The 25,211-nt window shown below is 40.9% G+C and overlaps 4 protein-coding genes and 2 non-coding genes across 6 annotated transcripts in view; 5 read left to right on the top strand and 1 right to left on the bottom strand.

The window, feature by feature from the left end:
* Nucleotides 1-1,822, bottom strand: part of LOC121619433 (ataxin-7) — a 30,018-nt gene extending 28,196 nt beyond the window's left edge. The window contains exon 1 of the mRNA XM_041955159.1: nucleotides 1,680-1,822. The gene's annotated coding sequence lies outside the window, so the exon portion shown is untranslated. The remainder of the gene's footprint in view (nucleotides 1-1,679) is intronic.
* An 835-nt stretch (nucleotides 1,823-2,657) lies between these two features.
* Nucleotides 2,658-4,772, top strand: thoc7 (THO complex 7). The gene is made up of 8 exons (XM_041955394.1): nucleotides 2,658-2,761; nucleotides 3,015-3,138; nucleotides 3,250-3,377; nucleotides 3,515-3,601; nucleotides 4,014-4,071; nucleotides 4,192-4,258; nucleotides 4,358-4,427; nucleotides 4,589-4,772. The coding sequence occupies exons 1-8, from the start codon at nucleotides 2,743-2,745 to the stop codon at nucleotides 4,648-4,650; spliced, it is 615 nt and encodes a 204-aa protein (XP_041811328.1). The 5' UTR covers nucleotides 2,658-2,742; the 3' UTR covers nucleotides 4,651-4,772.
* Nucleotides 4,773-6,196: 1,424 nt separating this feature from the next.
* trnal-cag lies at nucleotides 6,197-6,279 on the top strand. Its single transcript has one exon. It is a non-coding gene; the product is annotated as a tRNA-Leu (tRNA).
* Nucleotides 6,280-9,774: 3,495 nt separating this feature from the next.
* trnal-cag lies at nucleotides 9,775-9,857 on the top strand. The gene has a single exon. It is a non-coding gene; the product is annotated as a tRNA-Leu (tRNA).
* A 1,424-nt stretch (nucleotides 9,858-11,281) lies between these two features.
* On the top strand, nucleotides 11,282-19,294 carry LOC121619470 (interferon-induced GTP-binding protein Mx-like). Its single transcript, XM_041955213.1, is given in 12 exon segments — nucleotides 11,282-11,613; nucleotides 13,104-13,241; nucleotides 13,328-13,482; nucleotides 14,435-14,573; nucleotides 15,825-16,023; nucleotides 16,120-16,198; nucleotides 16,292-16,414; nucleotides 16,496-16,637; nucleotides 16,735-16,893; nucleotides 16,993-17,069; nucleotides 17,162-17,392; nucleotides 17,660-19,294. Coding segments are annotated over 12 exon segments (1,911 nt in total). The 5' UTR covers nucleotides 11,282-11,423; the 3' UTR covers nucleotides 17,939-19,294.
* A 1,174-nt stretch (nucleotides 19,295-20,468) lies between these two features.
* Nucleotides 20,469-25,096, top strand: LOC121619481 (interferon-induced GTP-binding protein Mx). Its single transcript, XM_041955224.1, has 12 exons — nucleotides 20,469-20,794; nucleotides 21,628-21,765; nucleotides 21,893-22,047; nucleotides 22,472-22,610; nucleotides 22,701-22,899; nucleotides 22,984-23,062; nucleotides 23,153-23,275; nucleotides 23,384-23,525; nucleotides 23,600-23,758; nucleotides 23,883-23,959; nucleotides 24,083-24,355; nucleotides 24,442-25,096. Exons 1-12 carry the CDS (start codon nucleotides 20,605-20,607, stop codon nucleotides 24,664-24,666), a joined length of 1,899 nt encoding a protein of 632 aa, XP_041811158.1. The 5' UTR covers nucleotides 20,469-20,604; the 3' UTR covers nucleotides 24,667-25,096.
* Nucleotides 25,097-25,211: the final 115 nt, after the last annotated feature.

Below are 25,211 nucleotides of genomic sequence, written 5' to 3'. Positions count from 1 at the left end.
AAAATATGCAATAAGTAAGATTTATTTATTTAATTATATATTATGGCATACAAAAACTGCAACTGTCTATCAGTATATCTTGCCTCAGCCAAATATCTTTCCTCTCAGAGAAGCTCGAGAAGTATAGATCAAAATCCTCAAAAGTAAACTCGAGCACTGAGCTTTTAATTTAATTGTTATAAATCGGGGGAAAGGTCTGACATTTCCTCTACTTCCACTAAAGAGTAATCATGCTTAATCAACCACACATTCTCAGGTCCACCTCTACCTTTCTCATTGGTCAAAAATCCTGCACAGTCATAGCTCATTCTGACTACCCTGAGGTTGCATTATGACCCAAATGGTAACTAACAGACCTATGTGACAGCAGACAGGCTACAGTTGCACAGGTCTTCACACAATACTGATATGAACATCATCAAACAACCTTGGGGCCAAAACTCAGAACTTTAACATAATAGTCACTCTGTCACTTGGCAACATTTGTTGTTGACAAATATATGTCACCATCCAAATACTTACAAACAGCATGGCCCACAGGAGAGTTAGCAATGACATTGACATTTGACAATTCAGAAGGCAATAACAAAAAACTTTATACATACACGAAGCTTTTAAAATTGTTGTTAAATAGTGGCTGTTCTGTAGTCGTACAGATAAAGACAATGGCTGAGTTGAGTCCGGCATATCCTTTCTTTTAATAAGAGACGGGTGATATTGTTGAAATCAGTGTCACAATATTATGAACTGTTGCAAATGCTTTTACAATCTTAATACACTATATTATAATATAGCAAATATATGGAGAAAACACATCAAATACTCAACTGATATTCAATGCCATGACCTCTGGCCTGCTGTTTACTGATTAAATCAAACAAAACGCCTTGAGAAAGTGCTTGTAACGAGGAATTTGAATGACAGAATTTTGTACAGCTAGACAATGAGGTGACCTTCTATCACGACATGATTCCACTGAAAGTCAACAAAGGGTCATACTGAACTGTCACCCAGCCCTTATACATTTCTGCATGCACTGACTATATCTAGGATGTCAGAATGAATGTTTTGTACACACTGTCACATTGTTCTTCCAAACAGCTTGCTATCTTGTAATTTAATCGTGTCTGTACTCGTATTTTAGGCTGAAAAAAATCATGGTTTGGCCTCTCCGAAGACAGAATGTCAAAGGTCATGATGACAGGCAAAAGATGACACTATGGAAATTCTTTATAAACGAAGCACTTGTCATCGACAAGTGGGTGCACAACTTGGCAGGAAAACCCAGTTAGCTAGCTATCAGTAGCTAGCAGAGACCATCCAAAGCCAGCAGTTCAACGTTAGTTGGCTGCTCGTGCCTGTACTACTTACACACTAACGTACATTAACATTTCTTTTTCTTTTTCAGAAAACACAACAGACAAAGTAAGCGTTAATCTGAAATACGATATGGGAAAGACATAATGCCTATCCGGAGTTATGTTGTGAAAACAGGCTCCATCCAGTGTGGGGCTGTGACTGGTACAACCGTTACTAGAGAGCAGTGGCGGCTACATTAGCCTGCTAGCTAAAGCCTGTAGCCAGCCATGACTAGCGTTAGCGAAGAAGCTGGCAGGAGCCTGACAGCACAGCAGAAGTCATTAGCAGTCGTCACGGATCGACAACAACTTCACTCTTACCAAGGCTCCTGATGCTGTAGACGTAAACTTGACACCAGGCAGATGTATATCAACTGGATGCACTGGGCGAAGGAGACAGAAGACGGTGGGAAAGAGCGAGTGCAGTGCTCAGCCTCTGTGGAGGTCTTCACCTGGTGCTTCCATGTCTGTTTACCAGACTGCATTCTGGGACAGAGACGTCACTGCGCCAGGATGCACGCACACTGATGAGTTAAAGCAGCTTCTCCACCATCGATGGCATAAAACTTGGAAAATTAGTGAGGTGTAGTGATACACAAAATTTGTCCTGTGAAAAATGTACTTGAAAGATTTTAAATTGCTGTGGGTCACAAGTGTTATTTTGTAGAATTCTCAGGGGTTACTTGTTCATTGTAGAACTGCAATCAGGACTTGTAACATTTGAATTGGCTAAATTATTGCCCTGCTGTTTAATTTGAAAGTGAAAGATACTCACTTTAAGTTTATCACAAATACAGTCTCTGCTGAACAAAACGTTTTCCTTAGGTCCTCCACAATGTAGCCTACGTTTTGTGTTAGTGCAGATGCTGATTTTTATTTATTTTTTCTTTTTTTTTAACTCATACTGTATCCCTGTTACATACATACATACATCCATGTTTTTGAATGGGAGGATAAGAGAATAAGACTCATAAACTGTGTCACAAAGTGACTTACTTAATTAATAAGACTGAACTAAATTTTCAAGTCCCTATCAAAATATTCAACGAAAATACCAAGAAATATTGCTTCATGTCTCTGTTGCTATTATTTTGATGCGTTGCCTATATTAAACATTGTTTCATCTGTGCCTTGTTGTCCACGTGTATGTCTTTTACCTTTTTTTTCTGCCCTTGAATCTTCTAATAAGTTGTGTATTCAGTTGCTGCTGTCGTATTACAAAATTCAACTGCAATTTTGAACGCTTCTTGAATAAAGCTTTTTTCCCTTGAAAACTCTAACCGTGCTTGCTGTTGCCAATCACCGTCGTCTGTCCTGAGAGGCGGGACGAGCTGCTTTGTTCACTTCCTGTTGTTCAATAAAGTTAATCCAGCTACCTACGGACATGGGCGCTGTTACAGATGGTAAGTAACTTTTTAATTCATTGATTTCGACTTTGTGGTAAAAGCTGCGGGTAGAAATGTGTGCCGCAGCCCTTAATGTATCTATATGTACCAGGTCGTGCTGCCAAAAATGAACCAATTTTACACGTAGCAGCAGCTCACTTTCAAAATAGCTAATGTACAGTAGCCATTAGCTAGCTAACAGTTAGCTCCGCGGCAATTTCCCTGCAGTATCTGAAATGCTGTTTAATTCCTCATTTCGACACTGTTTTAGATGAAGTTATTCGGAAACGTCTTCTAATTGACGGGGATGGAGCCGGTGATGACCGCCGGATTAATGTACTTTTAAAGAGTTTCACCAAATGGTGCAACTCGCCTCAGGGGACCCCGGAGGAAGGGTAAGTGAGTTATATCGACCCCAGCCGTAGACTTTGCCACCAAGAGTTTCTAAGCAAGCGTCGTGCAGAACTTGCCCTGAGACACAAACCGTCTTGTATTTTTTTGTTCAGGTTCACGCAGTATCACAGGATGTTGGGCACACTCGCCCAGTGTGAATTCTCCATGGGGAAGACGTTGATGGTTTATGACATGAACCTTCGGGAAATGGAGAATTATGAGAAAATCTACACTAATATAGGTAGGAAACTTTGTTGTTGTTGTTGAAAACTCATCGTCTGTCCATTCATTTACACCACAGAAGTATGTCCTTACATTTGATACTTGATACTTTGATATGTTACAAAAGTGTTAAGTAACCTCAACTCCATGTTGCAGAACAAAACATCACGTCTGCACACGAGAAGATAGCAGAATGCAAAAAAGAAATTCAGAGGGCAAAGAGAATACGAAAAAATCGCCAAGGTAAGAATGTTTTCAGTGCCTCAGATCAATTTAGCCAATTCTTTTCAGGAGAAATGTGCTCCTTGTGTTTTTCTATTGAAAATGAGAAAGCCCAAAGGCAATATTGGAGGTGTAGTACCACCATTTTGAAGAAAAACCAATACCACGTTTTATTAACTAAAAAAAGATGAATTAATCAAAAACGTATTAATTGGATCAGATTTCTCAGTACTTTAAATAATGTTAAATTGTTGTCATGGTTTAATATTAGAAGATGTGTCCTTTAGTCATCAAGGTTTTTTGGCAGAGGAATAGAAAATGCATTTCAAAATGGAAAATGGCCAAATTAAATTGATTTCTCTACTGAAGTCGTCAATCATTTTAGAAGAAATTGAATTTCTGCTTGTCTCACTTTTTTTTTCTTTCCTTCCAGAGTACGATGCTTTAGCAAAGGTTATCCAGCAACACCCAGACCGACATGAAACACTGAAGTAAGTCATCCTCTCATGTGTTTCATTAGGTATTAAGTGCTTCTGCTACACGTGTAAGAACAGTTTTGGCTTTTGGGTCAATCAGATTTTGTACTTAATTTTTAACTTGATCACTTACAGACAGTTGGAGGCGCTTGACAAAGAACTCCAGCAGCTGTCACACATCAAGGAGAATGTAGATGCAAAGGTACAAATACACTTAATATCTCTGCTATTCTAATCTGGAATATCTTCAATCTTTTATTTTTATACACTTTTTTAAAACTCTCCCTTTTGTCCCACGCAGTTGGAGTTGAGGAAGAAGCAGTTCCACGTGCTACTCAGTACCATACAGGAGCTACAGCAGACACTTGAGAGTGAGTAAACATTGACATTTTTTGATGCCATTTTTTGCAGTGTTTGTGCTTTTCAATGTTATCTATTCTCAGTAGCTGTTGATCTCTATGTTGTTCAATATATATATATATATATATATATATATATAGTATGCCTTGCTCATCATTTTTATCTTTCCTAGATGATGAGAAATCAGACAATGATGACAACAATCAGGGGAGCCCTTCAGAGAATGGTGAATGAACGTGTAGAGATCCTGGTTGAAATAAATTAAGTGAACCACTTTTAAATGATTGTTGTTGTTGTTGTTTTTTTGGTCTTGGAATACTTTTTGTATGTATTTTTGAATAAAGTTGACTTCTCCACATCTGTCTTGTTTGTTTTATATACCAAACTAGAGGATTTTTAGATGGCTATCTTTCCATTACTTCACCTTATTTGGAATAATTAACAGGTTTCCAGGCTGACAAGGAACTGATGATGGCAATTCGCTATATATGATGAAAATGATACTAGTTTAGAATTTATTCACTGAGTGAAAAGCATTGGTTAAAGGTTTTCAGGAAAAAAAAATGATGCTTTACTGGACTGAAGGTTGGGACTGAGTCAACTTTGTATTTGCATCATTGATGCAGTCTTCTTATTGCTGATGGTGGAAGACCACATTTGCTTGTTGATGAAATGTAAGATGAGAAGTTATGTAGTGAAAAATATCTTGCACATTCATGTAGTTATTTGTAAGTAAGGATTACATTACAACTTGTATTGTTTTTGGCCATCAACATGGGTAGTCTTTTTGCTACTTCCTCTGCAAAATCACAAGGGGGAGCAAAAGCACATAATTAAATTTACATATAAAAGAAGGCTTTATTAATCCCCAGCCGGGAAAATTCCGGTATTACAGGCAGCAGGTAATAGCAGTTGGGAAAAAAAAATAGCAACAGAAATAGAGATGGGTAGAAATTGCACATGGTGGGTGTGGATAAAGTGACTACAGCATTCGATAAATCACACATCAGTGCCAAAAGCAGTCTGAATATGGACCCAGTGCTACATTAAGCAATGCTGGAGTTGTCCTGCGGATGCGTTCTATCGTGCAGAGTGGATGCAGCAGTCTGTTGCTGAAGGAGCTGCTGAGGGCCCCTACTTTGTCATGCAGGGGGTGACAATGGTTGTCAATGATAGAGTTCAGTTTGGCTAACATCCTCCTCTCAACTACATTGTCAGTGGTATCCAGAGGGCAGTCCAGGACAGAACCAGCCCTCCTGACCAGTTTGTAGACAAGCCTGATCGCAGACAAATTGAAGTCTTCTTTGGAGGCATGAGTCATATCCCACTTCTGACATGAAGGTCACTGGAGCAACACCTGCGCTATAATGTAGTGGTAATTAGCATCGGCCCCTACCTGAAGTTACATACATGGTACCTGTTCATCTGTCACACATACGCAACCATGTGTTTCTATGTGGCAGCATTTTGGACCTATTTACTTTAAATCATCTTTTGCAGCAATTGAATAATTTTGGCTTTTCCCACTCTCTACTTGTGATAGGAGTGATAGGAATCGATGCCATCGCATGTGATGTTACCGATGTTACAGTTGTGCCATGGTGGAAGTTGATTGTTATCACTTTGATGCAGTGATTCAAGAATCTCGATGGGACCCAATTTTGAGAGAAGTGATGCAACACCTAAATCCCATAGATAAGTATATGAATAAAAAAAAAATAAATAGGAATCACAATGCAGTAGGTACAAAAAAGGCAAAAATGGAAATGCTATCGTCTCTGTCAGGATGGCCGAGCGGTCTAAGGCGCTGCGTTCAGGTCGCAGTCTCCCCTGGAGGCGTGGGTTCGAATCCCACTTCTGACAAGTCGCTTCTTTTTCAACCTGTACTCGGCAAACAATATGACTGGGACAGTCGTCTTCATGAGCTCAGTAATCCATTCATACCTCTTCTTCATTCACCCGCTGTCTATCGCGGCGGCAGCAGGACCATGAGCTCACCGAGCGTTCCCTTCCCGGCATCGACTTCTTCTAGCTCCCACCAGGCGATCGGCGAGAGAAACCAGAAAAGCAGAGACGCAGCGCTTCAGTATTGCCACGCGATTACGCTTTCAATGATTCCCCCTACCTGCTGCAAAATCACTGGCTTCACACACTACACTGGAGACACAGGCCCAGCTGTCAACACTGTTCATCGCTACTAACTCCCCAAAACGTCAACATGACTTCATAATTCTTAAACTTCACACACGTATAAACCTAGATAAATATCTCCCGATATTTCTTCGTAGTCTTAAGTCTACGTCGATGCCGAAATCAGTATTTTTGTATCTCCAATATATATTATATGCATAGTTTGGCTGTAACTAATGTGTGTTCTTGTTTTATTCAAATTTACAATATCTAAAATGCTAAATGTTAAATAAAAATAATATTGATATGATATGATATGATTGATATGATAACATAATAATAACAATAATAATAACAATTAACTTGATTTATATAGCACGAAAAACAACAGAAAGTGCTTAACATAAAAACAAATAATAATAGCATGTGTGATAGAACAATAACGACCTACTTTGATCGACAGATTTAACAACTTGTGATTTATTTGACACGGCTGTATGACCTTCTTCTGCTCCTTTGGGTAAATTGTATCATTTATATGCTGCTCTTTGCATTCTAAAACAAAAATGTTTGTTTCTGTAGGCTTGGACTCTGTCAGTCCTCTTACATGGAAGCACAACACTGACTTGAAATCTTGCCATCAAAAATACAACTTGGCAATGAGAGCAAAGCAAGACCTGAACTGAAAGAGGAAACATTTAACATCTTATATTTAAAAAAAAAAAGTTGCTTTAGCACTGATAAAAGTTCCACTGACTAAATAAGAGACGTTACAGTGACCTTCTAACAGATGTTATGCTGGTCTGGCAGAGATTGTATGCTATGCATGTACTACATCACATTCACTATCATACCAAAAACAACAGAGTATCTGCTATGGTGCATTCAGACCTACTGTATTACAGAACATAGTCCTCGCTTATTATGTTAATGGTCCCTGTTATGTCTGCATCTGCCACCCATCCTTGTTCTCCAGGTGGGAGGCATTAAAGTGTATTTAGTCTGCACTGCTCTCCTTCCCCTGTGAAATGCCAGCTGTGCTGTTTAAAAGTGACGGGTTCAGTAGGGACGGGAAGGTTGGCACAGTAGAATGAGGCTGGCATCCCAGCAGGAGTTCAGGTGGACTGCTGTGGGTACATGAGAGTCCATCTTAATAAGGATCTGCGGCCTTTTTGAGTAGATTTTAGCAGTTTGAACTGCCCATTAAGCCTATCAGTTGCTTTGGGGTTGCTGTGGACTGCTGGTCACATGTTCAAATCCGTAAACTGCAGCAAAGTTTATTGACACACAGGATCATCAACAAGGAAGGTTTTGTTCACAAAAGATCTCACACTGAGCAGTTCCATTTTTAAGTTGCATTTAGAGGCATTGGTGACAGATGCAGCAGGTCTAATATGAATGAGATTTTCTACGAGTTCCGTGATGGTTCACAGATTGTGTAGATTTTCTGCTGCTGATCCTGGCAAGGATCAACCCCGGCAGAGGACGATCTGATGGACTGGAAGAGTCAACACAATATGATTTCTATTGATATCAGCAGATACTTGTGCTTTCAGTATTGGTATCTGGAAAGTAAAAGAAATAAAAGTTGGTGTCTTGCAATCCATACTAATTAATTGTGTACATGTGATACTGAAAGAATTCACTGGTGGCGTTAGGTGTACAGATTAGTAACAAGGAATGTAAACAAGTCAACCCCTTTGATGATGATAGAAATAACTACAAAATTAATGACCCGGTTTTGTAAACTCATACTAATATTGAATCTCTTGTCAGTATGACATGTGGTTCTGCGACTATCAACCAGGCTTCTATCATCTTAAGATCAAACGTTCAGAATGCTGTATCATGCTGTCACAGTAAAAATAGGATGTGACCGTTATTTCCCAAAGGATCATACAATGAGAGGTGCCCAATATTTCAAGGACAGGCAGGCATTAATGTGCATTGAATGCATATATCAATGCAGATGTACAATCTATCAGCAGTACATTTCATGCATATCATAAGTGCAATATATGTAAGAAAGTTAGCGGTACACTTTAACTCCTCACTTATTATACAATTTAGTCTTCATGTAGATTAAAAGGGGCAGCTGTGGCTCAGGTGATAGAGCAGTCGTCTGCTTATCAGAAATGGGTGTTTGATCGCTGGCCCTCGACTGGTGTTGTAAGAGCACTTTGAGTGGGCTTCAGGACCAGAAAAGTGCTGTATAAATACATTTCATTTAGCATTTTGAAAAAGCTCAAGAAGTATGTAAAAATACACTAGTACCCCAATGCATTTGGACTTTATGTTAGATTTTATGAACACTCAAAGTCCAACTTATATTACATTATAAATGTATTTCAGTTGTACTTCAAATTGAATAGCATGAGCCAATGTAAAATGACTAGTGCATTTGCAGTTTATTAAGTTTCTTAAAATAGTCCCATTTAACACAGTCAATTACACTTAATATGACTTGTATGGACTTTTGCACAACTTGAATAATATCTAAATGTAATAAGTACAAAATTAGTTCTCCCAATTTAGCTCATTTTAACTACGCTACTTAATGGTCTGGATGCAAGTACACGCTATTATGCTCAGTATACTAATATTTAGTTTGTTTTAGTGTATTTTCTTTTCACTGGGGTTATCAAAGTCCACTAACCTTTATCAAGATGGAGTCTGGCATTCATGGTTCATTCTACAACACAGGGTTCCTTCATGCTACACAAGAAAAGCTTTTTTTTCAGGTGCAGTGTGGAGGATGAATTGAGGAAAGAGGCTGATGCTTCTGTATCTAATGGGGAGTTTGCTTCCTGAAGTTTTCTTAAGAAATACAGTACAGTTCCTGAGCTTTCTTAGCCAGAGTGTGAGATGTGAGATGACCATGACAGGTTCTCTGTGATGCTGATTCCCAGAATCACACCTTTTTGTTTTCCCTTTATTTTCATTTATTTAACCTGTCGTTTTGCCTCTTTCACAATGTAGTAATAAGGGCTTTTCCCACTCTCCACTTGTCGGTTAAAGCAGCATGACGAGCATGTTGTGAACGCCATATGTGTTTAAAAACATTTAATAACGGTGACAGGAAGTGATGTAATCGTCACTCACCGTCGTCACCTCAAGAATTACCCAACGTATGTGAATATTATGTTCATCATCGAAGGAAAGTCGGAAAATGACGAATAAAGTCACCATTAGAAGGAGTTATAACAGAGAGAATGTAAGAGCTAATGTGTCAGGATGGCCGAGCGGTCTAAGGCGCTGCGTTCAGGTCGCAGTCTCCCCTGGAGGCGTGGGTTCGAATCCCACTTCTGACATGACACTTATTGTCAACATTCATAACCCCCACAGCACTTCACGGTAACTCAAACGAGTCAGTTATATTCACGAAGTGTCTTGTTAATTCCACTAGATGGAGCTGTTCAGACAAGAACAATTGAATGAGGGGTTTTCTTACAAGAGACAAAATATAAAAAATGGAAAACGTATTTCTATTATTGTTATATATTAAGTACGTTTCAGGCACCTTATCAATGTCATACTGAGAGCATAACAGGAAAACAGTAGCAAATAAATGAATAATTATAACAAACATTAGTAAAAGGGGTTGACATTAAATAAATGTGATAATCTGGTATTTAAAAAACAACTAAATAATAATTCCGCAGCCTAATTGTTAATCACTGGTTTCACACATTACACTGGAAACACAGGCCCAGCTGTCACCACTGTTCATTGCAACAATCCCCCCCAAAAGTCAAATTAGTTCATAATATCCATTAAAACAGTCAGATAAATACAGTTTGTGGCTTGTTGCCTTAAGGAGTGTCCAGTGTCCCCCCACCCCTTTTTTTAGTTGGGCTCAACACAACTATTTAATTTTAAAATGAATACACATCGTGATTTTAAAAAAGTGCTTGGACTGCATTTCATTCATCCTTTAAAAAAAAATTCGGAGCAGTTGTTTTGGTTTTGTGTCAAATTCCCACTGGAGTCAGTGGCAGTGGAACTGCACAGCCAACTAGCATCTTTATATCCTAAAGTCAACTGAATGTCTTTGTTGATGATGAATTTTTCAGATTTCATCATCATCATTTTTATTATTGAGAGATATCCAGTTGCATAGAAATGTAGAACTACAGAAATAAATTGCTGCACAGTTGCAGAAAGCTGTTTGAGATCATTTAGACATTTAGGTCCAGGTGACAGAGTGTAACCCTGGACTGTGGGTAGATTTATTCACAAAACCTCAAAACTAAACCATTTATCACATGAAGAATTGGTTTACTGATGAAATTACATTGATAACACTTTTATTATTTCTGAAAACATAACCTAAGACATGAAAGACAACGAAACGAAACCTAAAGAAAGTTTTGAGAACTTCCCACCGTTTTTTTTTTTTTTTCTTTTTGTTTTTGTGGTGGCATCGCTGCAGTGCGATGCCTTTGCTTTCTGTGACTACTGCCTGAGGCAAGTCACGTGTCTCACCTGCTTGGCATACGGACTTAATGCACTGATTGCAGTAATTATCGCTTTAATCACTATGGGATAGTCGTAGATCAGTTTGTGTTTAGTCATTTTTTGTCTACAGCACAGTTATTGATGGCATAGTATCAGGCCAATCCATCCTCGAGGTCAATGGCATCATCTCACCCATTAACAAGAAACGAAACGGAAGATAGGAAAACGAAACTAACCTTAACTGTTTTTTTTTTTTCTTGTTACTAGATTCTGCTCCACCCGCAGCTTCCGTGTGCCGCACTCTGCAGCTGCTGCTGTGGGCTCCACACGGACGAGCCTCGTTTCACTGAGCAGGGCTTTGATCCAGAGGTTTTGTTCCGATTAAAGCACAACTTTTCTGCAGTAGACACGAAGTGCTCATGATGAACACTCTGAACCAGCAGTATGAGGAGAAGGTGCGTCCCTGCATTGACCTCATTGACTCTCTTCGCTCTCTGGGTGTAGAGAAGGACTTGGCGCTGCCTGCTATCGCCGTGATTGGCGACCAAAGCTCGGGGAAGAGCTCTGTGTTGGAGGCGCTGTCGGGGGTGGCCCTGCCAAGAGGAAGCGGTAAGACATTAACATTGACTTGATCACTGAGAAAAGAGGACCCAACACTTAGACATGTTTGTGTTTTTGTTCTCCGTTTTCCTTAAATAAGTAATGGATGAACTTCCACAGCGTGACTGAAACCACAAATGTTCAAAAATGTCAAGTGTCCTGTTTGTCTTGTTATGAAATCCTTTAAAAACTACTGAATGCAGGTAAAATCACATTCAAAACAAAAAAAAAAAATGAGGGCAACAAAATGTCCTATTAGCGACACTCGCATATAGATATTATATGTTGTTATTATAGATAATCATATATATTAATTCTAACACCCAATCATTTAAGATGGAGTTATTAAAGTTGTAGAAACCAGCAAGTTTAAGGCAGGTTTTGCAAGTATGCAAAGACAGTATTCCATCCCCTACCTTCAAGCCTCCCTCAAGCCGCTCCCCCAACAGAGGAACACACACTCCTGCTGCAGGAGGAGACCACCAGAGGGCGCTCAGCAGGGGATGAGAAAAGTGATTCTTTTAATAGAGACATAAATAAACAACTATTCCCATAACGGTCTTCGTCTTCATAATTTCTGTCTCTGGGCAGCGGGAAATATGGCTACCAGCTGACATGAAAGAATAATTATAACTTACCTATGTGAACAAATTGCTGCAGACCTCTCTTCTTTTTTCTCTCACGTGGTTAACAGCTTGACTTGTTTCCAGTTTCCAACATGCTTCTCCTTCTTCTACACTGTTTCTTATAGCCATGCTTAACATAGCTTTTACCACCAGCTTCTGATGAAACTACACTTTGCGTGGCCTAGTTTATTTGCTCCAAACCAGTTTATGGAAACGCGCGTAATTCACATTTTTGACATTTCAAAATTTCGCTTAAAAATCACTTGACAATAGATGGAAACACAGGTATTGTCCCCTGTTAAGGTATCTGCTCTGATTTTATTCACTTTTTGGACACTTTGCTGACCCTGCGTGATGATTGCCCTCACAGTGCAGGCACTTTGCTTGCTCTTAATCTTCTTCACACTCCCCGTAGCAATTGTCCTTCCCACAAGCTGCTATAGCCTTAGCAATATATCTGCCAAGCTTTATGGAAGACTCAGGTCATGTGCAATGAGTGCACAGGCAGAGGTAGGCTAGCCACTCCTATTTTCGCCGCACATCAAAATCCAGGTTGCGGCTGCCTTGATTTAGCTTAGCTCTGATAGCTGACATTAGCTGAGGTTAGCGCTTCATCTAGCAGACCTCTGGTGGTCCAGCATGGAAGACTGAACAACATGACTCGAAAAACACATCAAAATCCAAAACTATCAAAATAAAATGAAATCATTTTTTTTGTTTTTGTTTTATATGTCAGTGGAACATTTTTCAGGGCCAAATATCATTTTCGATGCCAGAAGTTAGTCACTGTCCTTGCCCCGTGGGTTTGCAGAGATCATTTTTCAATTATCTGAGATCCAGCTGTACATTGGATTTCACTTTGACTTTCTTCAGGCATTGTGACAAGATGTCCTCTCGAACTGAAGATGAAGAGAAAGAAAGAAGGAGAGGAGTGGTCCGGAAAGTTAAGCTACAAGGACCACGAGGAAGAGATGAAAGACCCTGCAGTTGTGGAGGAAAAGATTAGAGAAGGTACAGTATACACTATTCTTAAATGTCACTCTCAAAAACAAAACACTGAGGCAGGTTAAAGATCACATCATGTCCTCTCTCTCCAGCTCAGGATGAAATGGCCGGGGTCGGGGCGGGGATCAGTGATGACCTCATCACTCTGGAGATCGCCTCCCCTGACGTTCCAGACCTGACGCTCATTGACCTGCCCGGCATCACCAGGGTGGCGGTGAAGGGGCAGCCAGAGAACATTGGAGAACAGGTGTGGTTGTTCAGCATTCCACTTTGGTCCAGTGTAAAATATCTTGAGCTGGACAGGCTTTTCATGACATCGGGTACTAACAGTCATGGCCCTCAAATGATGACTTATAGACTGTGGTGATCCCCCAAGTTCTGTTTTACTTTTGAAACTCCTATAATCTGGAGACTTCTGTAAAGAGGAAGTATTGCTGTATCTTGTTAGGGTGCTCAGGTATCCCAGAGTGTGTACCCCATGTGTTACCGCTGTGTTCTTACTGCAGCGGCCTGGCTTTCACTCCAGCATGTGGCCCTTTGCTGCATGTCAGCCCCTTTCCACTCTGTCACTCTCCTCTCTGCCAGTAATGGTGAAAAAATAAGCACTTTGTTGCCATAGAGTCAGTTAGTTATCTGTGCTCCAACTTGAATCCACTTGAATTTTTGCAGAAATCTGTTGGGACCATTAAAAGTACAACGAATGAGCTATTAGCAGTTCCTGTTTGCAGTGTACCCCCGCATGCACAGATATATATCACTGTATTGCTTTGATACTAATACTAATGTGATGAATCTTGGAAGCTGCTTATCTTACATACTTGATACAGTGTAGTAAGATCCAAGACATGCTTTCACACAGTGGGGCAGTACACAGTCACCACGGTTTGAGAAAAAAAGAAGATCCTTCAAAACTTGGTACTCTATACAGTTGTGCATGGCAGTAACGTTGGGTTAGGTCACTACTGTCGGCAGCAGACATGATAACCAGACATGTTAACAGTTGTAGTGTATGTCAAAGCAGATAAAAATGCAGTTTAGTTTTGGCCATATTCCTACACTTGCTGCACAGCTAGTGGTAATACTTTTGTTATAATATATTTGTTCATAATTTGATTGCAACAACCCCAAATACAGTTGGGATTTGACACAATTTGTAACTGTGTGCTTATACTTGATGTAATATAAATTCGCATTTTCAGATAAAGCGACTGATCCAGAGGTTCATCACAAAACAAGAAACCATCAGCTTGGTGGTTGTTCCATGCAACGTGGACATAGCAACCACAGAGGCTTTGAAGATGGCCCAGGAGGTGGATCCAGATGGAGAGAGGAGTTTGGGTAAATAGAGCTGATTTTTTTTTTTTTTTTATTAAAAGGTCACTGAACCAAAGCCAAAGCTGCATGACAAATCACTGAATAATTACAATTTACACAAGAAAACTGTCAGGCCGATACTGGAATGAGGACTCAGCGTTCAGCAGAATTCACAGATTTATTTAACAGTGTTCAGAGATCTCTTTGTAGAGTGTAACCAAAAAAGCTATGAAATCACTCTAGGTTATTCTAACAAGGTCTATCATGAACAAAATAATGAAGTAACAAAAAATGCTCCACTAGGTGGATAAAGAAGTAACACTATGAATGTATAAGGAGAAAAAAAACAGAAACTGCTCCCGACGGAGGAACAAACAAAACGGCTATGAATAATCTAAAGACTAAACTAACAAAACAACAGATCAAAAGATCAATCCTAAAAAACAGAGGCTAAAACACTACTATGAGCTATAAATGAAACAAAAGCACAATCTAACAAAGAACTGAAAATTGGCTAAACTAGTGAGAAGAACAAACAAAGCTAGACTATAGAAGTTACAACGAAAAACACTCATGAAGAGGATCAAAAGACACGTAGGCAATAACTCTGTGGCTGTGAACAAGGGAAGCACGGGTGAATCGACCAAGGGACAAAGACACACTGGCACAAGACAAGGGACACGCCGACAATTTAACACGTGGAGGGTAATCAGGAACAGGTGGAGACAACAGGTGATCAGGCGGACACACAGGTGACACATGAGAAAGGGCAAGTGCTCTGAAATGAGAGGAGAGTTAGACCTTCAAAATAAAACAGGAAATGACAAGACAACAAACCCAAGACGAGACAAACCTCACCACTGTGTGACAAAAGCCAAACTGATCACACCACAACAAATGTGTGCTAAACACACACATTTTTACAGATGTCATCATTCAGAAACATTTACACCTGTTTCTCTTATTGTACGACACTCAACATATTTTGCAGATAAAATTGCACGCTGACGTTTCTCCAGACACGGAGTCGTTTCTGAGGATCAGGGAGATGGATGAACCCAGGATATATACAGTAGTTTTTATTTTTTCAGAGTCTCTCTCAAATCCGTGTGGTTATCACAGTATGGGAAGAAGTGAGCTTCTGTCTCACTGTTATGACAAAGTGAACACAGCCTGGCCACCCAGGGTAGACTGCTCTGCCTGTGACGGCCTGTTTCCATGGCCACACTGTGTCCACTCATTCTGTATGTTGTTAAATTTCTCTCTCTCTCTCAGGTATCTTGACCAAGCCTGATCTGGTGGACAAAGGCGCAGAAGACACAGTGGTTGACATCGTCCATAATGAGGTCATCCACCTGAAGAAGGGCTACATGATCGTCAGGTGCAGAGGTCAGAAGGAGATCACAGAGAAGGTGTCTCTTACTGAAGCAACAGAAAAGGAGAAAGCCTTCTTCAGAGATCACGGGCATTTCCAGTAAGTTCATCGTTTTGGGGTAATCATGCAAACAATGATTTGCAGGGTGACAGGTTGTGCAGCTGTACTCAGCAGCTTTTTTTTTTTTTGCTGGAGGATTCTCTATAATGAAGGCCACGCCACGGTTCCTAAACTGGCTGAGAAACTCACCCTTGAGCTGGTGCATCATATCCAGGTGAACACTTCTTAACGTTTCACCTTAACAGTTCACCACAGATTACTTTACCCACGTCATGTGATAAAGGTTTGACCCCTGTGCGACATGTAGAAATCTCTGCCTCGACTGGAAGAGCAGATAGAGAAGAAACTAATACAGACTCAGGCAGAGCTGGACGGATATGGCAACGGACCCCCATCTGACGCAGCTGAGTGACTCGGTTTCCTCCTCGATGTGAGTTTACTTGACACTTTTTACACTTACAAAATACTGCACCTTAAACTAATTCTTTTATCTGAATCCGTTATATTTTAGAGAGTGACAGCGTTTACACAGGATGCTATCAGCCTCACCACAGGGGAGGACCTCAAATATGGAAACAAGCTCAATATCTTTTCCTTACTCAGAAAAGAGTTTATGGTATGGAAAGAGATCATAGACCGCTCTGGGGTAACATGTAAGTGCATCAACAGCTCGGTCTTTACTTTTGATGTCTTTGTCTTCTGTACTACAAAACTGTAACCTGACACATTTTCAAATCTGAAATACTGCAGTCAACTGGAACATTGAGAGAGGGGTGGCTCAGTACGAACGGACGTACCGTGGGAGAGAGCTGCCAGGCTTCATCAACTACAAGACATTTGAGGGCATGGTGAAGGAGCAGATCAAACAGCTGGAAGAGCCTGCCGTCCTGAAACTCAAGGAAGTGGCAGGCACGTCTTATCACGATGCTACGACGATTGCAGCCTGGATTTGTACCACATCTGAGTCATTGTTAACACTGTGCCCGATTTTGTATTGTTTTGTTGTAGAAATTGTGAAGAAAGAGCTGTTTAAGGTGGCACAGAGCAGCTTTGTTGGATTTCCTCACCTCATCAGAACAACCAAGGTGTCATTCATTCATTTACCTTTGCGACTGCATGCACACGAATCAGCACTGATGAATATTTACTGACATGTTAATAAATGTTTGTCTTTTAGATGAAGATTGAAGCCATCAAAAAGCAGAAGGAGACTGTAGCAGAGTCCATGCTGAGGACTCAGTTTAAGATGGAGTCGATAGTTTACACTCAGGACAGCACATACAGCAAGAAGTTAGGGAAGAGGAAGAGGGAAGATGAAAAGGACCGTGTGCCTGCCTTCACTGTGAGCAGTAATGACACTGGGGCCACCCTGAAAGAGATGATCAAGCACCTGAAATCTTACTACCAAGTACGTGTAATCACACACATTGTAGATGCAGGATAAAGGTAGGGAAGAGTTTGAGTTTTATCATTTTCAAGGACTGCTGTAACTTGTTAGTGTACTCACAACGATAAAATCTTTGTTTCATTTATAAATAAAAAATGTTGTTGCTAATACATAGAGGGTTATTGCTGAATCAAACATTTTAATGCCTTTTTCCTGCAGAGATATATCACCACATTAAAAACTGATGCTGCTAATGACAGTCATAACTTTCTCCTCTCTGAACCACAGATTGCCGGCCAGCGTCTGGCTGACCAGATCCCCCTGGTGATCCGCTACCAGATGCTGCAGGAGTCTGTCGTCCAGCTGCAGAGGGAGATGCTGCAGATGCTTCAGGACAAGGAGAAGACCGATTTCCTCCTTCAAGAGGACTCTGGCATTAAAAGCAAGAGAATCCACCTTCAGAACCGCCTCAAGCGCCTGTCAAAAGCACGTATTCTGCTGACCGACTTCAGTATGAACATATACAACTTCAACACGACTGCAGAGCAAGATATATTTGTAGAATAGTTACTTCTCTTTACTCTTGTTACATTATATTTCATATCCATGTCTGATTATAGTTGAGATTTCAGTCATTCTCTTAAGTTTCATAAAGTATTTCCAAACTTTTATTCTATGTCCCAAAAAAATAAAGTTGTTTTTTTTTTAAGTAGTTGAATTTTAGATTTGGTCATTTTGAATGGAAACATGCATGAAACCATAAAGGCATCCTCTAAATCAGTCTATAGTGTCACTGTTGGCCATTATGCTAAGAGGGTTAAACAGTAGGGAGGTGTGTCTAGTCTTGTTGCGGCCTTTTGAAGCACTTTCCCCTCAAGAACTTTACGTGGCATTCATATAATATTGGGTAACAATCCAAAATATTATTCCTTGTGTGTATAGTGTGAAGGAAGCAAGTTAGCAAATAAATATAAATAAGGTGAAACTGGCTGATGAGTTCAGTGCGAATGATGGTGGCAGTTTGGAACACAGAGAGGTCATAATTTCGACTTCATTCGTTTTCACACATTGCTAACGTTGAGGTGCTATTGTTGGTTAGAAATGTCTAGAAAAATCCTGAAGATGAAGTAATATTTGCACAGCATCACTTGAACGTTCAACTGTCTGTTCTTACAGATAGCGTCATGCATTTCCAAGCAAGGACCCAAAAGCCAGAGCCAAGACAGAGTCAGGGAGGTTTACGACGAGCAACGTCTTTTAACTCAAATAGTGGTAGTGAAATGTGCAACAGAAGAATCACACAATCCAACAGTAGCTTAAGGTGAGAACCGGCAGGCAGGAGAGGCGTCCAGACTTTGTACTCACAACCGATGAATTCACGCCGAGGTCCACTCCAGAGCAGGACAGAGAGCAGAAAGCCAGAAAGTCACAAAGCGTCAGGCAGGCAGGTAGCAGGCAGCTGAAGAAGCATAAGCAAACACTCTTTTCTTCCTCTAACTTGAAGTTATTCTGCACACCTTATTGGATCTCTCACCAGAAACTTGGAAAATTATGCTGTTAGAGTTGATGCTTGTGTTCCCTTGGGAGCTCTGGAAGCCTCCATTGTTGGACCAGCATTTATAAAAATTGATGAGTCGGTGGGCTGCCACAGTGGCTTCTGGTGAAGACCCATATGCACTGTTTTACCAGTGCAATGCCACAAGTGTCATATAAATGATATTTGAAAAAGGAAAAGCTCAGAGAAAGTGGAAATTTGTCCTTTCAAATGCCTGATTAAAATTTAAATTCAATTTGTGTATTCAGTTATTTATTTCTCTGTATGTGCGTGTGTGTGTTCTGTTTTTGACCTCTATTTTATTTTTTATTCTGCTGCTGTAACAAGTGAAGTTCCCAGCGTGGTGTAAATAAAGTCTTATCTTAAACTAACAATATGTTTTGGCTGTAAAATGTTGATCTTTAAAGAAACTAACTACAGCAGTCAAATACATGTAGTGAAAATGCAGTGTGTGCAACCGGTATCATGATACCGGGTTGTGAGATGTAAGGAAGAATTTAGCATAAAAAAGTACTCAAGTAAAGTACAGTACCTCAAAGTTGTATGTAAGTAAGGACTTGAGTAAATGCACAGTTACTTTCCACCACCGGGTCCGAAAACCCTTTAAAAACATTATGAATTGATCCTAAAATAAAGACTATATGTCCATTCATGAAATTGAAGTAAGAGAGGAAGAAAGTGAGTCTTTATGATATCAGTTTGAATTCTAGTAATTTTTAAAGTTTCAAAAGATTATAACGAGAGCAGTATTGAGTATGAGTTATAGGGACTTGTAGAATAGTTAGTTTAGATAAAACTGTGAAAGTGCCCCTCCACTTAAAAATGTATTGTCCACTGTCACTTGCGTGTTTGAGCTTCACCGTGCAGGCCGATGCACGCGCTGACCTTGACGCTAAATGTTCCTCTTTCCTCTGCAGCTGAAGAGGAAATGTCTCTCCATGCTCACCTTACGTCTGACCTGCGCACAGTCAACAGGATTTCGTTGCGTCGCAGCCGGTCGGTGGCGGCTCGACGCGCTGCTTGCACAGGTGTGATGCGGAGACTCGAAGCCTCCAGCTGACACACACAGTGAGTGGACTCGTCAGTGAAACAGGAGGTAGCTTCTGTCTGAAAACACCTGAGAAAGGTGGATTTTATTTGAGGACATAGGAATGGAAAGTGGAGCTGGCAGTTAAAGAAAAACATGCAGGCTAATGCTAAAAAAAAAAAAAACGGTTCAGATGCAGATTCTTTTATTAAAGGCTTTTTTTTTACAGGTAGAAAGCTTTTTATGAATTAAGAGCACTTGTTTTGAACAAACTAAGTTGCTGGTGGGCGGAAACTGCTGAGTGACCGGGCAGGTTTGTCAATCAAATGTAAATCAGTGTAGAATAAATACTCCATCTCACCACGTGGCATGTAAAACAAAGCTTTAAGAGTTAAATGAAGTTTTTTTTCTCTCCTGATTGATCTGTCATCCGCCCCGGAGGCGTTCATCCCGTTTACAGAGAAAGGACTGAAAGGCGAGGAAACGAAACTTAACTCTATCACCGGGCTGCGCGCAGCTTCCGTGTGCCGCACTCTGCAGCTGCTGCTGTGGGCTCCACACGGACGAGCCTAGTTTCACTGAGCAGGGCTTTGATCCAGAGGTTTCGTTCCGTTTTAAACACAACTTTTCTGCAGTAGACACGAAGTGCTCATGATGAACACTCTGAACCAGCAGTATGAGGAGAAGGTGCGTCCCTGCATTGACCTCATTGACTCTCTTCGCTCTCTGGGTGTAGAGAAGGACTTGGCGCTGCCTGCTATCGCCGTGATTGGAGACCAAAGCTCGGGGAAGAGCTCTGTGTTGGAGGCGCTGTCGGGGGTGGCCCTGCCAAGAGGAAGCGGTAAGACATTAACATTGACTTGATCACTGAGAAAAGAGGACCCAACACTTAGACATGTTTGTGTTTTTGTTCTCCGTTTTCCTTAAAGGATTCATAAGTAATGGATGAACTTCCACAGCGTGACTGAAACCACAAATGTTCAAAAATGTCAAGTGTCCTGTTTGCCTTGTTATGAAATCCTTTAAAAACCAATAATAACTATAATAACTAATAGTCTATGTTTATTTATATTTAGAAAAGTAAACAGTAATGCCATCAGGATCAGATGATATGCATTCATTCATTGTTGGCCATGGAGCAGAAGAATCACAAGGAGCAACAAACACACATTAATGCTTTGTAAAGTTATTTTCCTTTCCTAAGAGTCTTGTTTTCATTCTCCTTTTTAGCTCCGTTTTTGTCTCCTCCAATGCAGTGGCTGAGAATAGGATTTATCTTGCTAGATGCTCCATACTGTTTACCACTAATTATATTATTTTTTTTTCTTCACTATTGCAAGGTCACTCGCCGCAAACATGACATGCATGAAACAATGTGTGTTTACGATCAGTTTCTCTGTGGAAACAGCCTGTCCTCACCAGAACATGGCTGTGTAGGTCAGTGCATATTTCCATTCATTATGAGGTGGCGACCTCTACTGGAGGAAGTGATTATGATAGGAGCAAAGGAGGAAGTCAGGTGATGAGGAATACAGAGACATTAACTTTGCATACATAAGAAGGTGAGGTGGATGGATGGTGTCTGTGTTATCTGAGACAACATGCTTCATTTCACCAAGCACACTGGATTTCATGGAATTTGCCCCTCTCATCATTCGCCCTTTTCTAATTCAGGCATTGTGACGAGATGTCCTCTCGAACTGAAGATGAAGAGAAGGAAAGAAGGAGAGAACTGGTATGGAAAGATAAGCTACCAGAACTATGTGGAAGAGATAGAGGACCCTGTACATGTGGAGAGAATGATTCGAGAAGGTATAGTATGAGGCGTTCTTACTCTGTCAAAAGCCAGGTATCAATAGAGCAACTGAGGTTTTTTAGGTTTCAGCCGTCAGCGTTTCCATCTGTTTTAATCATCATACCTCATGTCCTCTCTCTCCAGCTCAGGATGAAATGGCCGGGGTCGGGGCGGGGATCAGTGATGACCTCATCAGTCTGGAGATCGCCTCCCCTGACGTTCCAGACCTGACGCTCATTGACCTGCCCGGCATTGCCAGGGTGGCCGTGAAAGGACAGCCAGAGAACATTGGAGAGCAGGTACTTGTGGACAGTGTCCTGAAACATGCTGTCAGCAGTTGTCACAGGGCACATTCCTTTTGTAGAAAGTTACTATAAGGCGGGGTGGGGAACCGATTTCCTATAAATGGCCATATCAATTCTCATAATTTCCATGATGCATTGAAGTGATATCACCAGGTACTTACATGCTGCATTCAGGGATCACTGGGAAGGACGTGTTAGTCTTCTACTTTATGTCATTGTATTTTATTGCTAAAACTGAAAATATTAGGAACAGTATTGACCATTCTGCTGGCAGCCTACAGCCTCGAAGGGGCCGCTAACAAGGCTATAGACTTTTTGTCCTGTAATATTCCTTCATTATGTGAATAGAACTGACTTAAGCACAATTGATAATTGTACAAATTATGACCTGATGTACAATATGAATTGCTAATTTCAGATTAAGAGTCTGATCCAGAGGTTCATCACAAAACAAGAAACCATCAGCTTGGTGGTTGTTCCATGCAACGTGGACATAGCAACCACAGAGGCTTTGAAGATGGCCCAGGAGGTGGATCCAGATGGAGAGAGGAGTTTGGGTAAATAGAGCTGATTTTAGCAAAGGGCTGCTTGGCCAGGTTACTTGACTTTGAGTTTGTTCACTGTCTGTTTGTCTTTCTCTCTCTCAGGTATCTTGACCAAGCCTGATCTGGTGGACAAAGGCACAGAAGAGACAGTGGTTGACATTGTCCATAACGAGGTCATTCACCTGAAGAAGGGCTACATGATCGTCAGGTGCAGAGGTCAGAAGGAGATCACAGAGAAGGTGTCTCTTACTGAAGCAATAGAAAAAGAGAAAGCCTTCTTCAGAGATCATGTGCATTTCCAGTAAGTCCTTTCCTATTGTCATGGTGATTTATGCAGTTGTACATGTAATGACATGTACTCAGCAGCTTTGTTTCCTTGCTGTAGCACTCTCTACAGTGAGGGCCATGCCACTGTTCCTAAACTGGCTGAGAAACTCACGCTTGAGCTGGTGCATCACATTGAGGTGACTTCTTACAGCAGTACCTTAACAATTCACCATACCTTACTTTTTTGACTGTAGGTGCTAAAGTTTTAACCCCTGTGTGATTTGCAGAAATCTCTGCCTCGACTGGAAGAGCAGATAGAGGAGAAACTAGCACAGACTCGTGCAGAGCTGGAAAGATATGGCAACGGACCCCCATCTGACGCAGCTGACAAACTCGTGTTTCTCATTGATGTGAGCTCCCTCCCTCTGCTGGCTACAAAGACAAATACTCACCACCATGTCTGAACATTTGTTAAATAAATGTAAACAGCTGTGTCTGCTGCCATATGTGTGCTGCAGAAAGTGACAGCGTTCACTCAGGACGCCATCAGTCTGACTACAGGAGAGGAACTCAAGTGTGGAGAGAGGCTCAACGTCTTTGCTACGCTCAGAAGAGAGTTCGGGAAGTGGATTGCTCACCTGGACCACTCAGGACTAAACTGTGAGTGCAACATTTTGACGTGGTCTACAGATGTCTAGCAGCAGGGCTGTGAAACATGTGTTTCTGTGTCGCAGTTAACAAGAAGATCGAGAGAGAGGTGGAGGAGTATGAAGAGAGGTACCGTGGGAGAGAACTGCCAGGCTTCATCAACTACAAGACCTTTGAGTTTATGGTCAAGGACCAGATCAAACAGCTGGAAGAACCAGCTGTCAGGAGACTCAAGGACATTGGAGGTATATGATCGAATATAAGACAGATTGAGTGTGTCATTCTGTATTGTCTAAATCATACAACCACATGTGCAGTGCTGAGTGAAGATCAAGTTGCTGTATCCTGTCTTATTTCTGTTTCCTCCAGATGCTGTAAGGAAGGTGTTCATACAGCTGGCCCAGAGTAGCTTCACTGGATTTCCTAACCTTGTGAAAACAGCCAAGGTAGCCGTCTTTTAAGAGTTTGATAGCGACATTCAGATAGTCACTGTCAGTAGTTTTGCCTCTCTGAATTTTAATGATGTCATTTTGGGAGTGTTGATACCTGACCAGAATCTTATTTTCTAGGCCAAGATCGAAGCCATTAAGCAAGAAAAAGAGTCCACAGCTGAATCCATGCTGAGAACCCAGTTCAAGATGGAGCTGCTTGTTTACTCTCAGGACAGGACCTACAGCAGCAGTTTGAGCGACAGAAAGAAAGAGGAGGATGAGGATGAAAAACAGAATGTCCACGTACCACGTATTGTTATGCCAGCATTGCAAATCAAGGGTGCTGTGCACAGAATGGATAACCACGCAACACTTCAGGAGTTGTTGTTGCACCTTAAATCGTATTACAAAGTAAGTTTTTATTTAGTTTGATGATTCATGAACATTTTAAGCAACAGAACATCTGTTAAATTTTTCTTTGTTTTTTCCTTGTTCAGATTGCCAGCCAGCGCCTGGCTGACCAGATCCCCCTGGTGATCCGCTATCAGATGTTGCAGGAGTCTGCTGTCCAGCTGCAGAGGGAAATGCTGCAGGTGCTTCAGGACAAGGAGAATTCAGAGTTCTTGCTGAAGGAGGATCACGACATTGGCAGCAAGAGGGCTGCTTTGCTGAGTCGCCTGAAGCGCCTCACTCAGGCCCGTGCGTACCTGGTGGAGTTCTAGAGGAGGTCAAGGCCTGACAGCTTGAGTCTGCTGTACCTCTTTCATTTGTCAAATAGTACAGTCCAGTAGTGGCTGTAGGATCATTATACTTTTAATTTGTACTGTGTCAACTGTGTAGTAATAGCTAAGTCAGAACAGGTCAATGTGGCACACATGCACATGTGGAGTTATGTTAAATGTACTGTAACGTGTATTACCATTGCAGAACTTTAAATGGCTGTTATTTTGCACAGTAAAATTTGATGATAGGACCATACTGAGTTTCTGAGATATACCTAGTTCAATTCTTGCCAGGGAACTTTGACATCCCCAGAAAAAAATGTACAAATACTTCTGCTAATGGCTGGGCCAGCTGAAACAAACAGGTGAATAATGTTTCTTGATGTATAATTACCATGTTCACATTTATTTCAGTAAATTTTCAACCAGTTTTGCTGATCTTTGTTATCGTCATTGATTTATTTGCCAATGTTTTACTGTTCTGCTCTCAGTATGACATCCAGTTTTCATACTTTGTTTTGCAAGAAAAGTCCATAGACACTCTT

The sequence above is a fragment of the Chelmon rostratus genome, chromosome 2 (genome assembly GCF_017976325.1).
Source record: "Chelmon rostratus isolate fCheRos1 chromosome 2, fCheRos1.pri, whole genome shotgun sequence".
NCBI lineage: Eukaryota > Metazoa > Chordata > Actinopteri > Chaetodontiformes > Chaetodontidae > Chelmon > Chelmon rostratus.
Note: the sequence above shows the minus strand (reverse complement) of the source record. Positions and strands in the feature narration are given on the sequence as shown.